Source organism: Mus musculus, chromosome 1, assembly GCF_000001635.26.
Source record: "Mus musculus strain C57BL/6J chromosome 1, GRCm38.p6 C57BL/6J".
NCBI lineage: Eukaryota > Metazoa > Chordata > Mammalia > Rodentia > Muridae > Mus > Mus musculus.
The window spans coordinates 129,912,104-129,928,995 of NC_000067.6; the positions used below are offsets into that span (position 1 = coordinate 129,912,104).

The window sequence follows — 16,892 nt, forward strand, 5'->3', positions numbered from 1 at the left end:
CATTATTTTTTCATTTTTGTTGTTTTTTTTTAACTTTTTGATTTATTTGGTTTTGATTTGCTATTTCATCTACATTGATTTTTTTAACAGTTTATTGTTTTAATTTTTGTATTTTGGGTTTTTTTCCCTGTCTTTCTGTGAAAGGAAAAGGGGTACTGGGGAGAGGGAACATGAAGCAGGGTAGGAAGCAAGTAAGGAAGTTAAGAGAAGTTGGCAGAAGATGTCATCAAAATATACACTATGAAAAATATTTTAAGTAAAAATTTAAAAAGGAAAAAGAAGAACAGGAACAAATGTTGACAAAAATATGAGGAAAGAGTAAATGCTTGGACATTGATGGTAGGAATATAAACTAGCTCTGCTCCTATGGAAATCAGTATGAAGAATCCTCAGAAAAACTAAAAATAGACTACTGTATAAGCCAGCTCTACTACTCTTCGGTATTTACTGGAGCAACTGTAAGTAACATAGATCGTTGCACATCGATGTTTATTGAAATAGTATTCAGAATAACTATATTATTGAACCAACTTAGGTATCTACCAACAAAGAATTAGATCAGTAAACTGTCTTATGTTCTCACAACTCTCAAAGAAGCTTCTTTTTCCAACAGATGGGGGCTACTTTACAGACCCACAACCGATAAAAATGCAGAGGATAAGTGAGCATAGGATGTCTGGTCCACGTTGGTACACAATCTTAGTTATTGTTCTATCGCTGTGAAGAGACACTATCACCAAGGCAACTCTTATAAAGGAGCACATTTAACTGGGTGCTTGCTTATAGTTTTAGAGAGTTAGTCAATTATCATCATGGTAGAAAGCAGACAGGCATGTTTCTGTAAGCTATATCTGGGAGAGTTACATCCTAATCCATAGGAGAGAGAGAGAGAGAGAGAGAGAGAGAGAGAGAGAGAGAGACCTGGGACCAGGACTGTCATGAGTTTTTGAAACCTCAATCCTACTCCTTTGGACAAATTTTCACTAACAAGGCCACACCTCCTAATTCTTCTCAAAAAGTTTATCAAATGGGAACTAAGCTTGCAAATATATGAGTCTGTGGGGCACATTCTCATTCAAACCACCATGCACACCTACAATGCAACCCCAACAAATTATGACTCAGGAAAAATGAAATAAGAGACAGAGCACCAGGATACCTGATACTAGAAAGTATCTTACAGCCAGGACCAGAAATCTATACCCTTGAAATCTCAACAATATGACTGCCTAAACAAAACCTAAACAGTAACAATTGATGCACCTATTTAAAAGGGGAATTTTTGAAAGTTTCCACACCTAGATGAAAAGCTACAGAAATTAATTACTACTGAGTGATGGGGAATTATTTTTTTCAAGAGATAATATCCCTAACAGGTTATACAAGTCCAAGTAGCCAGTCCAAACACAAGTACCTATGAGAAACCTATGGATTCAGTTAAGTGTGTGTGTGTGTGTGTGTGTGTGTATCTGTGTGTACCTGTGTGTAGTATGTAGCAATAATAAATAAAGAGGAAAAGGTCATGCGAGGGAGAGGGAGAGAGGTGAGACATAGGATAAGTTTAAAAAAATACAAGAAAAGAAGAAAGTGACATAAATGTGATGCCCACTCATGAAGTTCTTAAGAAATATGAATTGTAAAAATAAAAGATAATATGGTATATATATATATATATACACACAAAATAAATTTATTCAGTCATAAAAAAGAAAATTATTGCTTATAGAGGAAAATTGATACAACTTCAAGTTATTTAACTAAACTAAATCAAATGCAAAAGAACAAATATTACATTTGTTTCCTACTATTAGTAGATCCTATATTTTATATAACTATATAAAACCATGTAAGTCATACATATGAAACAAAAATAGAAGTAGATTTGTATAGGGGAATAAGGGTACTAACTAGAAGAGAGAAGGGAGAGGAGTGAGAGGGGATATAAATATGTAGGTCATTGTCAAAATACATTATATATTTACATGAACATGTTCTTATAAAATCCGGGACTCTATACAACAAATATACAGTGATACATTTATTTATAAAGATTGCTAAGAAATATTGCACACAAATTCCAAAGATAATAAATAAATAAATAAATAAATAAATGCTTACTGGGGTAGAACTGTTGATGGAAATGTTGTAGACAAATTTGCTCCTTATTAAACATCACATGGAGGTTCTTCTGTAACATTGTCCTCTAGGCAATCCCACTAGGTATTCAAAGAAAATGAAATCATTACATTATAAAGGTTTAGGAAATATAGCTATTAACTAAGCAGATATCATATTCAATAGCATCATGCCAAATGTAGGTAGTATTGAAGGGTGGGTCAGAATCATATGGAGTACTTACATAAATAAAGGCTCCCAGATATATTGCTAGAGATGCTCACATGGGGATCCATACTATTAGGGCACTATGAAAAGCAGTTCTTCAACAGCAGCCTGTCCAGAGACATTTTCAGTTATATCCACCTTGAGGGTTGAGTGTTCATAGCATGTCATGGGTAGAGAAGCTGAAGAGGCTGCTCTGTAGCTTTCCATGCACAGCCCTCATTTGGGCACTTACAAAAAAATTTCCCAGTGTAAAATGCCAACAGTACTGAGATTGAGAAATGTGCTCGATAGAACAGCTATAGATCCTATGTATCCTGCAGAATTCATAATTAATCAAGTAAGTCCAAGTGTCAAATATTCTAAATCGAGGATTTTATATGACATTAGTCAAAAAAACTCAAATAAAATTCAGATGAAGTTTCAAAAATATTTCACCTCATAATTGTTAGTGATGATATAGCTAGACATGCTGTACAAAAAAACAAAAGGTGGGAGAAGAAATTTTGAGAAGTTACTTGAAACTGATAAGATGTTTATAGTGGGAATCATCTGGTTAGATTTTGACTATTCTGAAAAAAATGATTTAAAAAGTACACTGATGCTTTAGTATTAATAGTGGAGTAATGCTTAGGGTTAGCAAAATCCAATTAAATTACTGATGGTGATATAAATACTTCCATACCATAACAATCATCTCATTATCCAACCAAAAGAAATCCAACCTAGCAAAACCCCACATGATTTCCTAACAATGGGTTTGTCCTTTTTGCCTTCATTTCAGTGTATTTTACAGGTGTGCTTTCCTACTTTTATTCTGTCTCTGGGGATGAAATGCTCCTCAGGAGGATGTATAATAAATTACTGGAAATTATTTTGGTTCCTGTCAATGCAAGGCTTGGATTAATAATGAAACCAATTAAATCCTCAAATACCTCCAATGGCAACAATAAAAATTTAATTTCCAGAGAGCAGTAAGGTTAGCTATGTTGAACACCATATTCGATCACATATTTTCAAACACTGGGGACTTCAACCATTTTGTCAAAGAAAAAGCACCTCACTGATTTAATCAGCGTGATAACAAAAGACTGTGTGCTCTTTCCCAGCTGTCTCATGCATCTCTGATGATAACCAGTCTGCAGAAATGACAGAGTGCCTCAAGCAGATGAATGGCATGCCTCCCCTTGTGCAGGAATGCACCATTCCCTGTCGGGACGACTGCACCTTCACCCCTTGGTCTAAGTTCACTCCCTGCTCCAAGAACTGTGAAGCAACTCAGATCAGGAGGCGGCAGCTAACAGGTAGGATATGCCTGCCATTGTAGTTTCAGCCAAGCCACAGTTCTCTGAATACCTTATGTAGAATATAAATTCTAACAGAAAGAAATGTGATCAGAATTCTTCTTCCTCCTCATTCCCAGGACATATCCTTAAGGCTTGCAACAATGCCTGAAAAGTGATATATACCTGGTTAATATTTGTGAAATGAATGAGAGGTAGGACCATTTATGTCAATAAAGTTTTGACATAGTTTTATAATTTATTTGCCTATCCCATAGCAAAGTTAGCAGTGTGTTATCTTAGCAGACGTTTTGCAAGCTTAAAACAGTCACTGCTATTTTTTTTAAAGAAAGTGAAATAACTGACATTATTGTCTTTTTGCCATTACCTGATAAGCAGTTCGACCCTTTCAGACTTTATTATTATAAGGTAAAAGTCAAATTACACATGCAGGTTCTTTTGTGTCTTATTACTGTCTGTCAGTACTGTGTACCTCTGCAAAGGTTAATGGAAATTGAAGCAAATCCTAGTTTGGTTTGAAGCATTAGAGCATTTTCTTTTTGCTGGCAATATAAAAATAACTGCTGCAATAGCAAAACTGACTGTCTGTCCAGATAATGCTCTGTGATTTCCCCTAAGTGTATATCCACTTGTGTATGTAAGAAATGAAACTCAGAGAATATAAAACCAAAAGAGAAAAATACCAGAATGATGAGTGAGATAATGTAATTAGTATCAAGATTGGGGGACTAAGCACAGATGATCATTTGTTTACATGAGTATTTCAAGGTTTCTTGATTCAAACTCACTTGTTGCATGTAGCTTTTCACTAACATGCCTAAGCTCTGGGAGCATGCTGTGCTACCAGACCCCACCAATTAAATCAATTAAACCTATTAAATAAATTATAGCTTCCCTTCAATCCACAGGTAAAAGACACACACAGTTGTTCCTTTTCAACTTGCCTTTGGACAAATTTGCTGGGTGCTACTATTTCCTGTCCAAAAAAAGCATGCCCTTAACATTATTCTTATCTCCACACCTCCCCTCTGCCCTGAACTTTAGTTGCTAAGATACATCTAGTCCCTGCTAAACATCCCTGCCTGACCCCTGCTGCAGGAGTGGCCACAGCCATCCATCCCCAATGCTAATCTGGAGACCTCACATTGCTCCTTGGTTCTTCTCTCTCCAAAGCATGTCGAGCTCTCTCCTCCCTTGGATCTGTCTTCTTTTCTTCCAGGGACCTGGTAGCCCTGCCTATTCTTTCCACCCAACAAATAGCCCGTGGCTTTCTTTACTGACAGATCAAGAACCAATCAGGAACAGGACCTTAGCATCAAAACTACCCCTACACTCACTATTCTAGTGCACTGATCACTACCTGATCACATCTATACTCTAAAATTGGTTCACTGGATGGACTACAGCTTTTGCAGAATTTTTGCATACACACTGGATCTCAAAATCTACAGGGCAAGTGAAGGTGAAATATATACTCACCAGAGACTTTGCAAATGAGGAATGTTGCACCCATTGCTTTGTACAAAATGACTGTCCATCTGTGATTATATGTAAGACAGCTTACATCAATTCAGATGAAAACAACTGATAGAAAAAGCAATACAAGAGGACAGAGTACACATGACACACCAAATCTGAAGTCAGAGACCAATCTCCAGCTGCTCTCCTGTCCTGCACACACCAGTGTGTTAGATGCCATTGTCCTAACAATGCTTCAGTTCTGAGATGGAGGAGAACTTTCTTTGGTGAGATAGACTATAGTTGGTAGCCAGGTGAAACCCATGCTTTGGAGGTTTGCTAATGATATTTAGCACCTGCTAAATAAGAGCAGCCATTTGGGGATCATTTTACAGCTAGCACCATTTGTACTGTAAATTGTTAAAAGTGGAGTGACTTTGACTTCTAAGATATATTTGCTATAAAACTACATATTGAAGGCTGTTATAAATTGTTGTATGATCCAAAGTTAATGATTACTTATTCTAAAAGGCTGCTCAGGTTTACTGTATGTTTTATTAGCTGCTACTATTTTAGGTAGCTAATTGATCTTTGCACTCCTTCTGTCCAGATGACAACATAATTGATCAGTCTCATAAAAGACATTAGTCATGAAAGAACAAACAGCCACTTACAACAATATTGATAAACAAAAAGCCAATGGCACATTAATGCGCTGAAGTTTTTCCCCTAACTTTTTCAAGGCTTACTATTATGATGTTCCTTTATTTTTACTTTCTCCCATGATACTTGACAGAAATTTTAATGAATATTTTCTAATTTGAATGGCAATATAAACCATGTGACTCAGACCATGTGACACAGACACACCATAGTTCCTAACACAAGTCACTCCAGTGAATAGTGGCTATCTAGAATGTTAGCTTTCTTTTATGGAAATTTTTTAAGTTACCATTTGGATATTCTATGTTTGTTTCTGAACTGGATGTTTAAAGACTGTGTGTTAATTAAAGCAATTGTTTACTCAATGACAGATACATTAAATTTATTATCCAGGTATTGGAATACACATGTTCAAAACAGCTAGCTCACTCACTCTATGAATTAAGGGGCTATGTCCTTGCATTTGCGTTGGAGATTGATCTTTTTAAGTCTACCTTAGTCTAAAGGTCAGTGCTGATTTGGATTAGAACGCAATCAAAGCAAAGCCCCAGCACTAATGTGTTTCTTATTGGGAGAATTGTTTCAGCATTAACTCACTTACTTCAATCCATCTTCAAACAGGGCTGCCATGCAATTAAGAGGGCAATCACAAACAGAGGCAGCATCTATTTGTACAAAGTGTTTGTTCTGCTGGTAGCTTCTGTTTGCTTTGTATAGGAAGACTATCTATATTTCCTGGTCTTCCTTCTTGTGCTCTCCTTTTGTCATCTTCTGTTTTTCTCCCATTGTGGAGAGAGAATTGAGCTAGAGACCTAGAGATGTGAGCAAATAGAGTAGTATCTACGAACGGGAAAAAATAACTTGGCGGGTCCTAAAACATTACCCTAGATGCTGTCATTAGTGCTATGTATGGACTGTGCCAAAATAATTCAAGTCAAGCATTGTAATCTTCCCTTGGCATTGCAGGCATACATGGGGGACTCTGTGGTACAGAGGGCAAGTTTGGCTTTATTGCAATAAATTTAATGGTTGATTTAGGTGCAGGTTTCTATCTAGCCTGTGGCTCAGAGACTTGAGCAAGAAATTTTGGATAGAATTAATAATTTGGAGTGTAAGAATTAAGCATGGTAATTTAAGATCTCAACTAGAGTAAATATATAGGAGCTGAGGAATGAGAATCCAAGATGGTCCAGTGAGGAAACTTAGCAGCTAAGTAGAGAGAGGATGTTCACTAAACAAATGAAGCAGCAAATCCTGAAATGTGGCCAGAGGGATGGTAGAAGCCAGAACAGGAGTAAGGGACAAAAGGACATATTATGGTGGAAATCAGGGAGAACATCTCAAAAACAAGGTTGTAATCAGCATGCTGAGGAGTTACCCACAATTAACTTTGAAAGATAAGAAATTGCTTTCTGGTGCTTTAGCTTCTTTCATTACTTTGGGAAAAGTGATGTCAAGACCCAGGATAGACTTGGAATCCAAGACTAAATGGGCAGAAAACAGAGGAAGGTGCAGAGATGGAGATGAAGTTCAGTAGTATTTCATGTGAGGAGTACAGCTCTAGGCCAAGCTAATAGGAGGGAATGGGACTGTGTAGTGATGAACATCAGTCAGAAAGCTCTCAGGACACTAATGTCCTTCTCAAGCTGATTCTGAGTGAGCCTAATGGCAGACATGAGTGAGTGCAGTACCCTGAAAGGCCAATAGATGGCGAAGATTGTTGTAGAGCAATTCAGGGAGAAGATCAGGGTAGAGCAATTCACATCAGGCCAAAACAATGGCAGGGACTTGGAATGGTTCACACCAGGCAAGAGTGATTCAGATTCCACAGGAATACTTGCAGATTATTTGTGGGCCTAAATAACATGCTCATGAGTCAATCACCCACCAGGCAGAATTTGCATAACTCTGCATGTAGAAAGCCATGTGACAGTGAGGAAACTACCCACATATCACCTTATAAAAGTATTTGTATGATAGTCATAAAGCCCACAGACAGATCAGTAAAGCTGCCTACGAATTTTATAACTAGCCATGACCCTAGCCTATGACTCACTAATGAGAGAAAAAGTGGTGAAATCATTAAATCTAGGAAAGGTTTAGGAATATAGAGGAAACATGTCATCATTACTCCAAGTTGGCAAAAACAGCTAAAAGTTATACCAAGCTTAGTAGGTAAGGTCACATCAGGATGCTCAAGCCTCACATTGGGCGCCACTTATCCCGTCCGCGGGACTCAGTTATTCGTGGTTGCGAGGGAGACCGCAAACCTGGAAGGAGATGGGAGGAAGAAAAAGAAGAGCGGAGACCAGGAAGAATTTTTCCTATCAAGGTCTCGTTTGTTAGGCTGAGGTGCCTTCTTTTTAAAGCATACATGGCGGGGAATATGGGAGGCGAGGGAGAATTATACAAAGAACAAAGAAGTGGGCATCTGCTGACATGGGGGCTGAAGTCAGGCGCCAGGCAGCGGGCACTCGGGATCTTATCTCTGAAACATCGATCCTCCTTGACAGCCTTGGGGGTCAGGCTGGGCTCAGGCGTAACTCATGTCCTTGGATGGCATGGGAACTCAGGAAGAGATAGGGAAGAGGGGACTATAATTCAGCTTTTACAGCCTCAGGTGCCAAGAAAGGAATAGGGAGAAAGGGGGGTGATAACCAGCTCTTAGTACAAGGCCATTTGGCCTGTTAGGGAGATTGTGAAGGACTCACTTTCTCACGGGATGGTCTCTGACACTCAAGTCAAAGGACTTCTCAAACAGAAGGTTCATTTCAATTTATTGTTACTTTTAACATTTATAAGTAGTCTGATTTCAGGAAACAAGATTAGTTTCACTTTGTCTATACCATCTGAAGTAACCTCTGCCTTCATTTTGAGCTTGTTATATGAAGAATATCATTTTGATTTTTGGAGAAATTAATTTTAATTTCCTTTAAAAAAGGAAAGGGCTTTCTAGTTATGCTTGTATTGATTTCCCTTGAAGAAGACAAGTTTAGTCAAGTTGTTATCAATTAGACTGACAGCGATCCCACCTGTACACACCCCATCTTGTTGAAGCCAAGTTTGGCTGGGTTAGTATTGGGGTGGGAGAAAAAAATAAAATAAAGTGATATGAGTTTTATAATTATTGAACTGGCATAGTAAGCATAATGCTTTGTACCATATATTTTTAAAAAGTTTTAATTTTCAAATTAATTTTAATTTAATAGTTTCCCAGATTACTGCTAATATTGTCCTAGAATTTGTTTCCATGACAAAAAAAGATACTGAAATCATATTTAAGTTTAATGTTCAAATGTTTTTATGAACAAACATGTGAGTGACTTTCAACAGAACATCAGATCCAAAATGAATAGCACCATGTGTTTTCTTGTAACAGGGAAAAGCAGGAAGAAAGAGAAGTGCCAGGATGCGTCCCTGTACCCTCTGGTGGAAATGGAACCATGTCCCTGTGATACGTTTATGTCTCATCCTTATGGAAACTGGTCAGCTTGCATTCTACCAGAAGGCAAAAGGGATGCTCAGCAAGGAGGATTGTGGGTGCAAGGAGATGACAAAGAATGTGGAGAAGGCGTGCGCTTTCGAGCAATAGCATGCTCCAATATAAATGGAAGACCGGTTGACCCCTCATTCTGCAACAGCTCTGGTAAGGAGACAGATGAAAAGTAGCAGATGAGACCTTTCACAGGGCTCAGGAGGTTTATCAAAGGTCTGCACATCACTGTAGATTTATTCCTTATGAATTATTATTGTTCTTATTTGTAAGTTACACACTGTCATCATAAAATCAAAGCATATGAAATACACACATTCGTATCACAACTATTATCTGAACTATACCAACTGCAGATGTTTGACACATCTTTCCACCAAGTCCTTCCTTGATTGACCTTCCTGTCACCTGCTTCCTGTTAGTCTTAACAATTGTTCCTCTTCACTAAGAAACCTCAAGCACCAAAGAAATGAATGCAGATTTTATGGAATTTGCAAAATTAGTGCTTTGGCCATATGCATAAGGGTAAAATCACCTCCTGGGTTTTGTGTGAGGTAGCTGATAAAATAACAATGGGGAAAAATTGACTTTCAATATTTTCAGTGTGAATATAAATGCATACAAGTAAATAAAAAATCGACACTGACACCATTGCATACACTAGCAAGATTTTGCTGAAAGGACCCAGATATAGCTGTCCCTTGTGAGACTATGCCGGGGCCTAGCAAACACAGAAGTGGATGATCAAAGTCACCTATTGGATGGGTCACACGGCTCCCAATGGAAGAGCTAGAGAAAGTACCCAAGGAGCTAAAGGGAACTGCAACCCTATAGATGGAACAACAATATGAACTAACCAGTACCCTGGAGCTCTTGTCTCTAGCTACATATGTATCAAAAGATGGCCTAGTCGGCCATCACTGCAAAGAGAGGCCCATTGGACTTGCAAACTTTATATGCCCCAGTACAGGGAATCGCCAGGGCCAAAAAGGGGGAGTGGGTGGGTAGGGGATTGTGGGGGGTGAGTATGGGGGACTTTTGAGATAGCATTGGAAATGTAAACGAGGAAAATACCTAATAAAAAAAGAAATTAAAAATAGAAAAATGAGATCAATGGGGTCTTCTGGGTGAGTTTTGTTAGATATTATTTGGAGAGAAGATTGAATTTTGAGCCTTAGGATTCTGACCTATGAGTGAATAGAAGGCTAAAATCAGCCACATTGCAGGAGGTGAGTGAGGCTGAGGCTGGTGGTAAGGATGTAGCCTGCATTTTTGTTCTAGTTTTATGCTCTTTAGTTTTTTCTTATGCTACCTTTTATTTACAAGACCAAACAAGGCATGGATTCAGCTGAGGAATTAAAAAGAACTTCATGCTTCGGGAATTGTGTAAACAGATGGATTGAGCTTGGGTAGTTGTGTAAGCAGATGGATTGAGCTTGGGTAGTTGTGTAAGCAGAGGGATCGAGCTTGGGTAGTTGTGTAAGCAGATGGATCAGATTTAGTCTTACCCATTATTGTCATGTTTCTAGGAAGCTTTTTCATTCACACCAGAAATGACAAATTAAATTCATTTTAAAAAAAGAATCAGGAAAAAGACTATTCTTCTATAGAGAGTGTGGTAGATAGGACACACCCACACCATTGCTTAGAATGAACCCAAGGATCAGTGATTCTTTGGACTAGTGCCAGCATTACCACAACTTGGCTCCTTGGTTAGTCTGCAGAACTGTATGGTATGATCTGACTTTTAGAAATATTAAAAACCAAAAATGGACACTTCTAAAGAAGTCAAAGTTGGTGTCATTCAGCTTTCATGTGATGTGTGTTGTGGATATATATATACATATATATATATATATATATATATATATATATATATATATATATCATATATATGCATATATATATATATGCATATATATTGCATTTTTGCTTCTATACCTCCTCTTCCCCCTTCCAAATGCTAACTAGGCTGAACTCTGCTAGGCTTGAGAGATTTTGGCCTAAGCTGCTTCTAAAATTTGTGTTTGCTAGTGTAAGGTTATAGAGGAACTGAAGAGAAATTTTTAAAGTAACAAATTGACATTTAAAGATGCTCAAAAGGAATTTAAGTTCTGACCAGCTCTGAGGATTCTAACTAGAGAGTACTTGGCTAGACCTTAGGGAAATCTCTACTGGTGTAGCATCAATCTAGGATGAGAAAGACAAGAAGGCCAAAGAGTAGACAGTACCTAACAAGACCATCTCTCCCACTAAGATCTCACAGAGGAAATATGTTCTGGAAAATAAAAGTACATAAAGTAATTTGAATACAAGGTGAGGAAGGAGTTGTGTGAAGTGAGGCTGACATCAGGGGAGTCTCATGAAATCAACCCAGGAGCATGGATCTCATTCAACTGCAACAATAAGCTGGGGAGCAGAGGACAATGGATGCAAACCATGCTTCAAAAAGGACTGCTTCTAGCCAGTTTGCAGAGAGTCTAAATGGGGAAAAGGACATCCCTCTAATCTATGGCTGCCAGCCAAGGAAAGGCATGGTGACAGAGTAGAACATGGTAGTGATAGTTACACTAAGAACTGCTTTTAAAGTACAGACTGCAAAGTGAGCTGAAAAGGTTCTTTACCCACAAAGACAGTGGTTTTCCAATGATATGTTAGCTCTTCCATCATGGTGGCAACATAACTGAGAAAACAACTTCAAAAGTGGAAAATTCATGGTTTCAGAAACTTCAGTGCATTATCAGCCATCCCCATTGCTCTGGAACCTGTGGCAAAGAAACAATATAAGTCTAGGTTGTGGTAGAGGAAAACTGCTCATGTCACAATTTGCAGGAAGCAGAGAAAGGTGATAGGGAAAAGTTACAGCTTTCAATGGCATGGCCCAAGCACCCTTTCTTCACGTCATAGCCCTAATAAAGCATCTCCAGCAGATTAACCCACCAAGGGAGCTGGTGCTTTTGTGATCCAGTCACCTCTGCATAACAGCTCCTGCTGGAGACCATACTCTTCACACATGCACCTTTGTGCAGAACATTTCATATTCTCACTATAACATTTCAGCCTTGTACTAATGACTCAGGGTCTCTTGGCACTGTGATAAGATATGTCGATATGGCTAAAGCAGTTTAGCGGAGGAAGAGTTTATTTTGGCACTTGGCTTGAGGGTACAGCTCTTCATAGAAGTGAGGCATGGTGGCTGGAGATGCTCATAGATATAGTGACAGGAATATGAGTCTGCCTTCACACAGGGAATGCCAGTCCTCAGCTGGATTTCTCCTTCCCACCTCTTCATTCCGTCCAGAATCTCAGCCTAGGCAGTGATGGCCTCACACACTCAAGGTAAGTGTTCTTCACAGTCAGTCTTTATAGAAACATTTTCATGGACATACCCAAGGTCGACTTGGAGTTTATTAACCCAATCAAATTGACAGTCAAAATTAGCCTTCTTAGTATCCCCAAACTCATGTTGTACTCATCATACAAACTGTATCCTCAGTCCTTCTCCAAGAGCCTAACACTTCCAGCATCGCACAAAAAGCTCCAAAGACAAAATTTCTTGAGAGACTATTGGTAAACTCTTAGTTGTGAGCCCTGAAAAATCAAAATGAAAATACGTATTTCATACAGAATACAAAAGTAGGCACAATATATTTTTCTATCATTAAAAAGGGTGAAAGAAAAAAGAAGTATTGACCAAAGTAAGATCAAAACCTTGTGGGGTAAATACCAAGCCTTGTCTAGCATCCTTAGCCCACCATGGGATAATATGAGTTCCAAAGACATACCCAAAGTTAAGCCCTTCCCAGTGCTCATGCTGGTTGTCATTCTCATGCCCCCTGGCCACAGAGAGTCTTTCTTTCTAAGTCTTTATCACCACTTCAGTTTCTCTCTCATCTCCATACATTATCCTTTAGTAGCCTCTTGCAAGGATATGTCACCCTTCTGACATATGCCCTAGCCTCCTAAGCCCCCTAAGCCTCCTGAAGTGTAGTAAATATGGAAGAAGGCATTCCCTGGACCCTTTCTGGAGAAAAAGTATTTGTTTTGATACTTCTCAAGGGAGAATTCCAAATGAATTCCATCTGTCACTTCCTTTGGCCTAATTGAAAGGGAAAGGTATATGTTTATGCCAAATGAGAAGGTCAACAACTTGGAAACAAGTGGTTTTCAATTAATCAATCAATAAAGTTTCTTGGTTTCCTTCAGTGCAAACAAGTAGACATCCTACAAAGAGATGCAAAGTAACTCATTATCTGCCATGCTTTAAAAATACATTAGGGCCTGTGAAGATTGCTCTGTGGGTAAGAACCTTTGCTTTGCAAACCTGAGGACCTAGTTTGAATGCCCAGAATCCAGCAATCACGAATCAGCAACCTTTAGGTTCAGTAAGAGACTTTTTCCCAGGGCAAGAAGAGAGTGACTTCTCTACAGGCACATGCATCTACATACTTATGTCTATGTGTATCACCATATCACATATTTCTTGTCCCAAACACACACTAATATATGTATATACAATATTATATATTATAATTTGATGGAGTGGCAACCAGCCAAATGTGTACATAAAGCATAGGGTTATCTCTGTAAAGGTATAAAATGTCTTTGAAAACCTTGAGCATCTTGTGTGATAAAAATTCCACAGAGATCAGCACAGCAAGCAACATGTTGTGAGCTTGTAGCTAGCACTGAATCTGGTGAGAAATCTAAGTAGTTTGTCCAATTTTGGGAATTAGGCAAGGTTAACTTCTCCTGCTAGGTATTGTTAGGACAATTAGCGAAGAAAAAGAAATAAAAGACAACTAAATAACAATAGAAGGGGTAATGAAATTGACTCTCAATTATTCAGGGAATGTACAGTTATGAGGAACTAAAGAAGGTTCCAACAAAAATCTTACAGAACTAATACATGAATTGCTTAATGTGTAGGCTACAGAAATAAGCTATATGTCTCTATAATGAAACTAACAGTAAAGACATTAATAAAATGGACTAGCAAGATACAAGTGATCAGATCAGGGAACTGGAAAAGGGGTTTATCTAGGGAAGTGGAGGGATTTAAATACAGAAATAGGTAGGAGGAGAATAAAGGAGAATAACAGGATATAAGTGAAGGACAGGAAAACCTAGAAAATGAGACCTCCATAGGAAAAGGAGAGGAAGACAATACATAAGGACGAGGCAGGTAGGTAAAGTACACATGCCTGCAAAGTCCACAAGGAATCATATTACTGGCTCTTTTTTTTTACCTAAAAATAAAATGTATGATGCCTGTAATTCAGTGCATATATATATATATATATATATATATATATATATATATACACATATACAAATACATATGTAATCTTTTTTTTCCAATGATATTTAAGACCTTTAATACTGAAGTAAATCCAGCTCACAGCTGTACAGGCATTTTCATAATAGTCAGAGACTTAGCGGCCTATTTAATTCTTCTTTTTTTTTTTTTTTAGATATTTTCTTTATTTCTTAATGATCTTTCTTGTGTGGTCTGATGGTGCTTCTTCAAAAAGCCAAAGACCACATAACAAAAACCTTTCACACCAGCCATAGAAAGCCCTCTTTTGAGTTATTGACCAGGGTTGTCCAAGAGACTCTCAAAACATGCAGCCGTGGTTATCCTTTGGTGGAGGGAAAGTCCCTGTTGCTAACAACACCATATCGTCCAGAATCAGAGCTCTGCCTCTCCCAACTTGGAACTGATCTGAGTAGGTTTTCCATCAGAACTAGGTTTTGTGATATCAGGAGGCTATAGCTTCCATCTAAGCCTCCAAAGAATGGAGGCAAACCACAGTCCTAATAAGTTATGACAACTAAGAACCACATCAATGACCAACATAGCACAATAACCTTAAGAGCGCAGTAGGGACACGTGTATCTTGGGAGTAAATGAGAGCTTTCTCATTTGACTTAAGACAATCTCAACAAGAAAGGAACCATACCTTGTGAAGTCCTGATGGTCAGAGGAGAACCTATAACAACCAATTTACTGAACCAGCATAATCCCTAATGACAATCTATAAGCATTTGTCTTACACTCACAGATAAATTTCGTCTTTACCTGTCAACAAGGAAACTTCTTTTTACAACAGATAGAGACCACTAAAGAAAACCACAACCAATCAAAATGCAGAGTTGTGCAGCTAATTTCCAATGGACATATCTACAAAACACTCTTTCACCAAAGGCTCAGGGGAACATTGTGGAAGAGGTAACAAAAAGACTGTAAGAGAAAGATGATTTTGGTGTTTGCTGTGAGATTTGTGTCTTCTACACAGGAAGCTCAGCCATAAATCTTACAATTATGACTCCTCAGCTGTGAACTGAGCAAGGATGGCACCAATAGATGAGCTTACTGGGTGGGGAGAAAACAACGAGACCACAACCCTATATGAAGAACTATAGGCAACTAAGTAAGGCTGAGAGCTGGAGAGGTGGACTTCTGTAGGGCAGAGCACACCAGTTGGTTGTCCAGAACCAAATGATCATCCCTAAAGACATTCATATAAATAACAGTATATAAAATTACAGGGTTATATTTAGAAATATATTATATTATAATTATAATATATATTATATATACATATATACTTGTCATAACAGTACCAAAAGAAGCTATATATTAGAAGGAGAGTGGAAAAGGATAAATGGGGTGAGGTTAGGAGTAAAGGGAAGGGAAAATGTTGTAAATATATTATATTATATTATATTATATTATATTATACTATATATATTATATTCTCATATATATGTGTGTGTGTGTATATATATATGTATATATATATGTGTGTGTGTGTGTGTATATATATATATATATAAAATCTCAAAACATGAAGAAAATGATCCTATTTAGAGGAATTTCCAAAAGAATGAAATGGAAATAATTGAAATGAGGAAGTAAAGATGACTTCACTAAAATCTAAAAGACCTTAGTGAGAGAAATCTAGGACTGAATAGAGAATGGAAGGATAGCCTGCATTTATGGATCAAGGGAGTTAATATAGTCAAAATATTCATTGTAGCGTAAGAAACTTTCTGATTCAATGCAGTTACTATCAAAAATCCAGTAACATTTTTCATAGAAGTAGGTAAAATAATCTTGGTAAGTATATGGAACTGGAAATGACCTTGAAAAGCTCAAGTACAATGAGCAAGAAGAAGAGAAATGAAATCATCACTTCCTATTTTCAGATAGTATTACAAAATTCAGCTGATTTTAGATAGTATGGTACCAGCATAAGAGCAGATGCATAAAACAGAAGAATAAAGTAGACAGCCCAGAAATAAGCCCCAAATACAGAAACTATGGATCTCACACAAGTACACTGTATTAGTCTGGGTTTTATAGAGGAACAGAACTTACATAATAAATGTTTATATATATAGAGAAGGGGGAGATAGAGAGGGAAAGATACAAAGAGATAGAGATTATGGATGATAGATAGGTAGATAGATAGATAGATAGATAGATAGATAGATAGATAGATAGATAGATAGACAGATGGACAGATAGACAGCGAGTCCGGGTTTACACGGCGTGGTCTAGCTAGTCCAACAATGACTGTCTGCTAATGGAAGGTCCAAAAATCCAGTCATTATTCAGTTCACAGGAG

At 37.8% G+C, this 16,892-nt stretch overlaps 1 protein-coding gene across 3 annotated transcripts in view; it reads left to right on the plus strand.

Annotated features, from left to right (window-relative positions):
* The window catches only part of Thsd7b (thrombospondin, type I, domain containing 7B), a 946,089-nt gene that overhangs the window by 638,914 nt on the left and 290,283 nt on the right, over positions 1 to 16,892 (plus strand). For all 3 annotated transcript variants that reach the window (XM_011247964.2, NM_172485.3, XM_011247965.1), the window contains exons 13-14: positions 3,450 to 3,644; positions 9,145 to 9,411. In XM_011247964.2, coding sequence (XP_011246266.1) covers positions 3,450 to 3,644; positions 9,145 to 9,411 — 462 coding nt within the window. The remainder of the gene's footprint in view (positions 1 to 3,449; positions 3,645 to 9,144; positions 9,412 to 16,892) is intronic.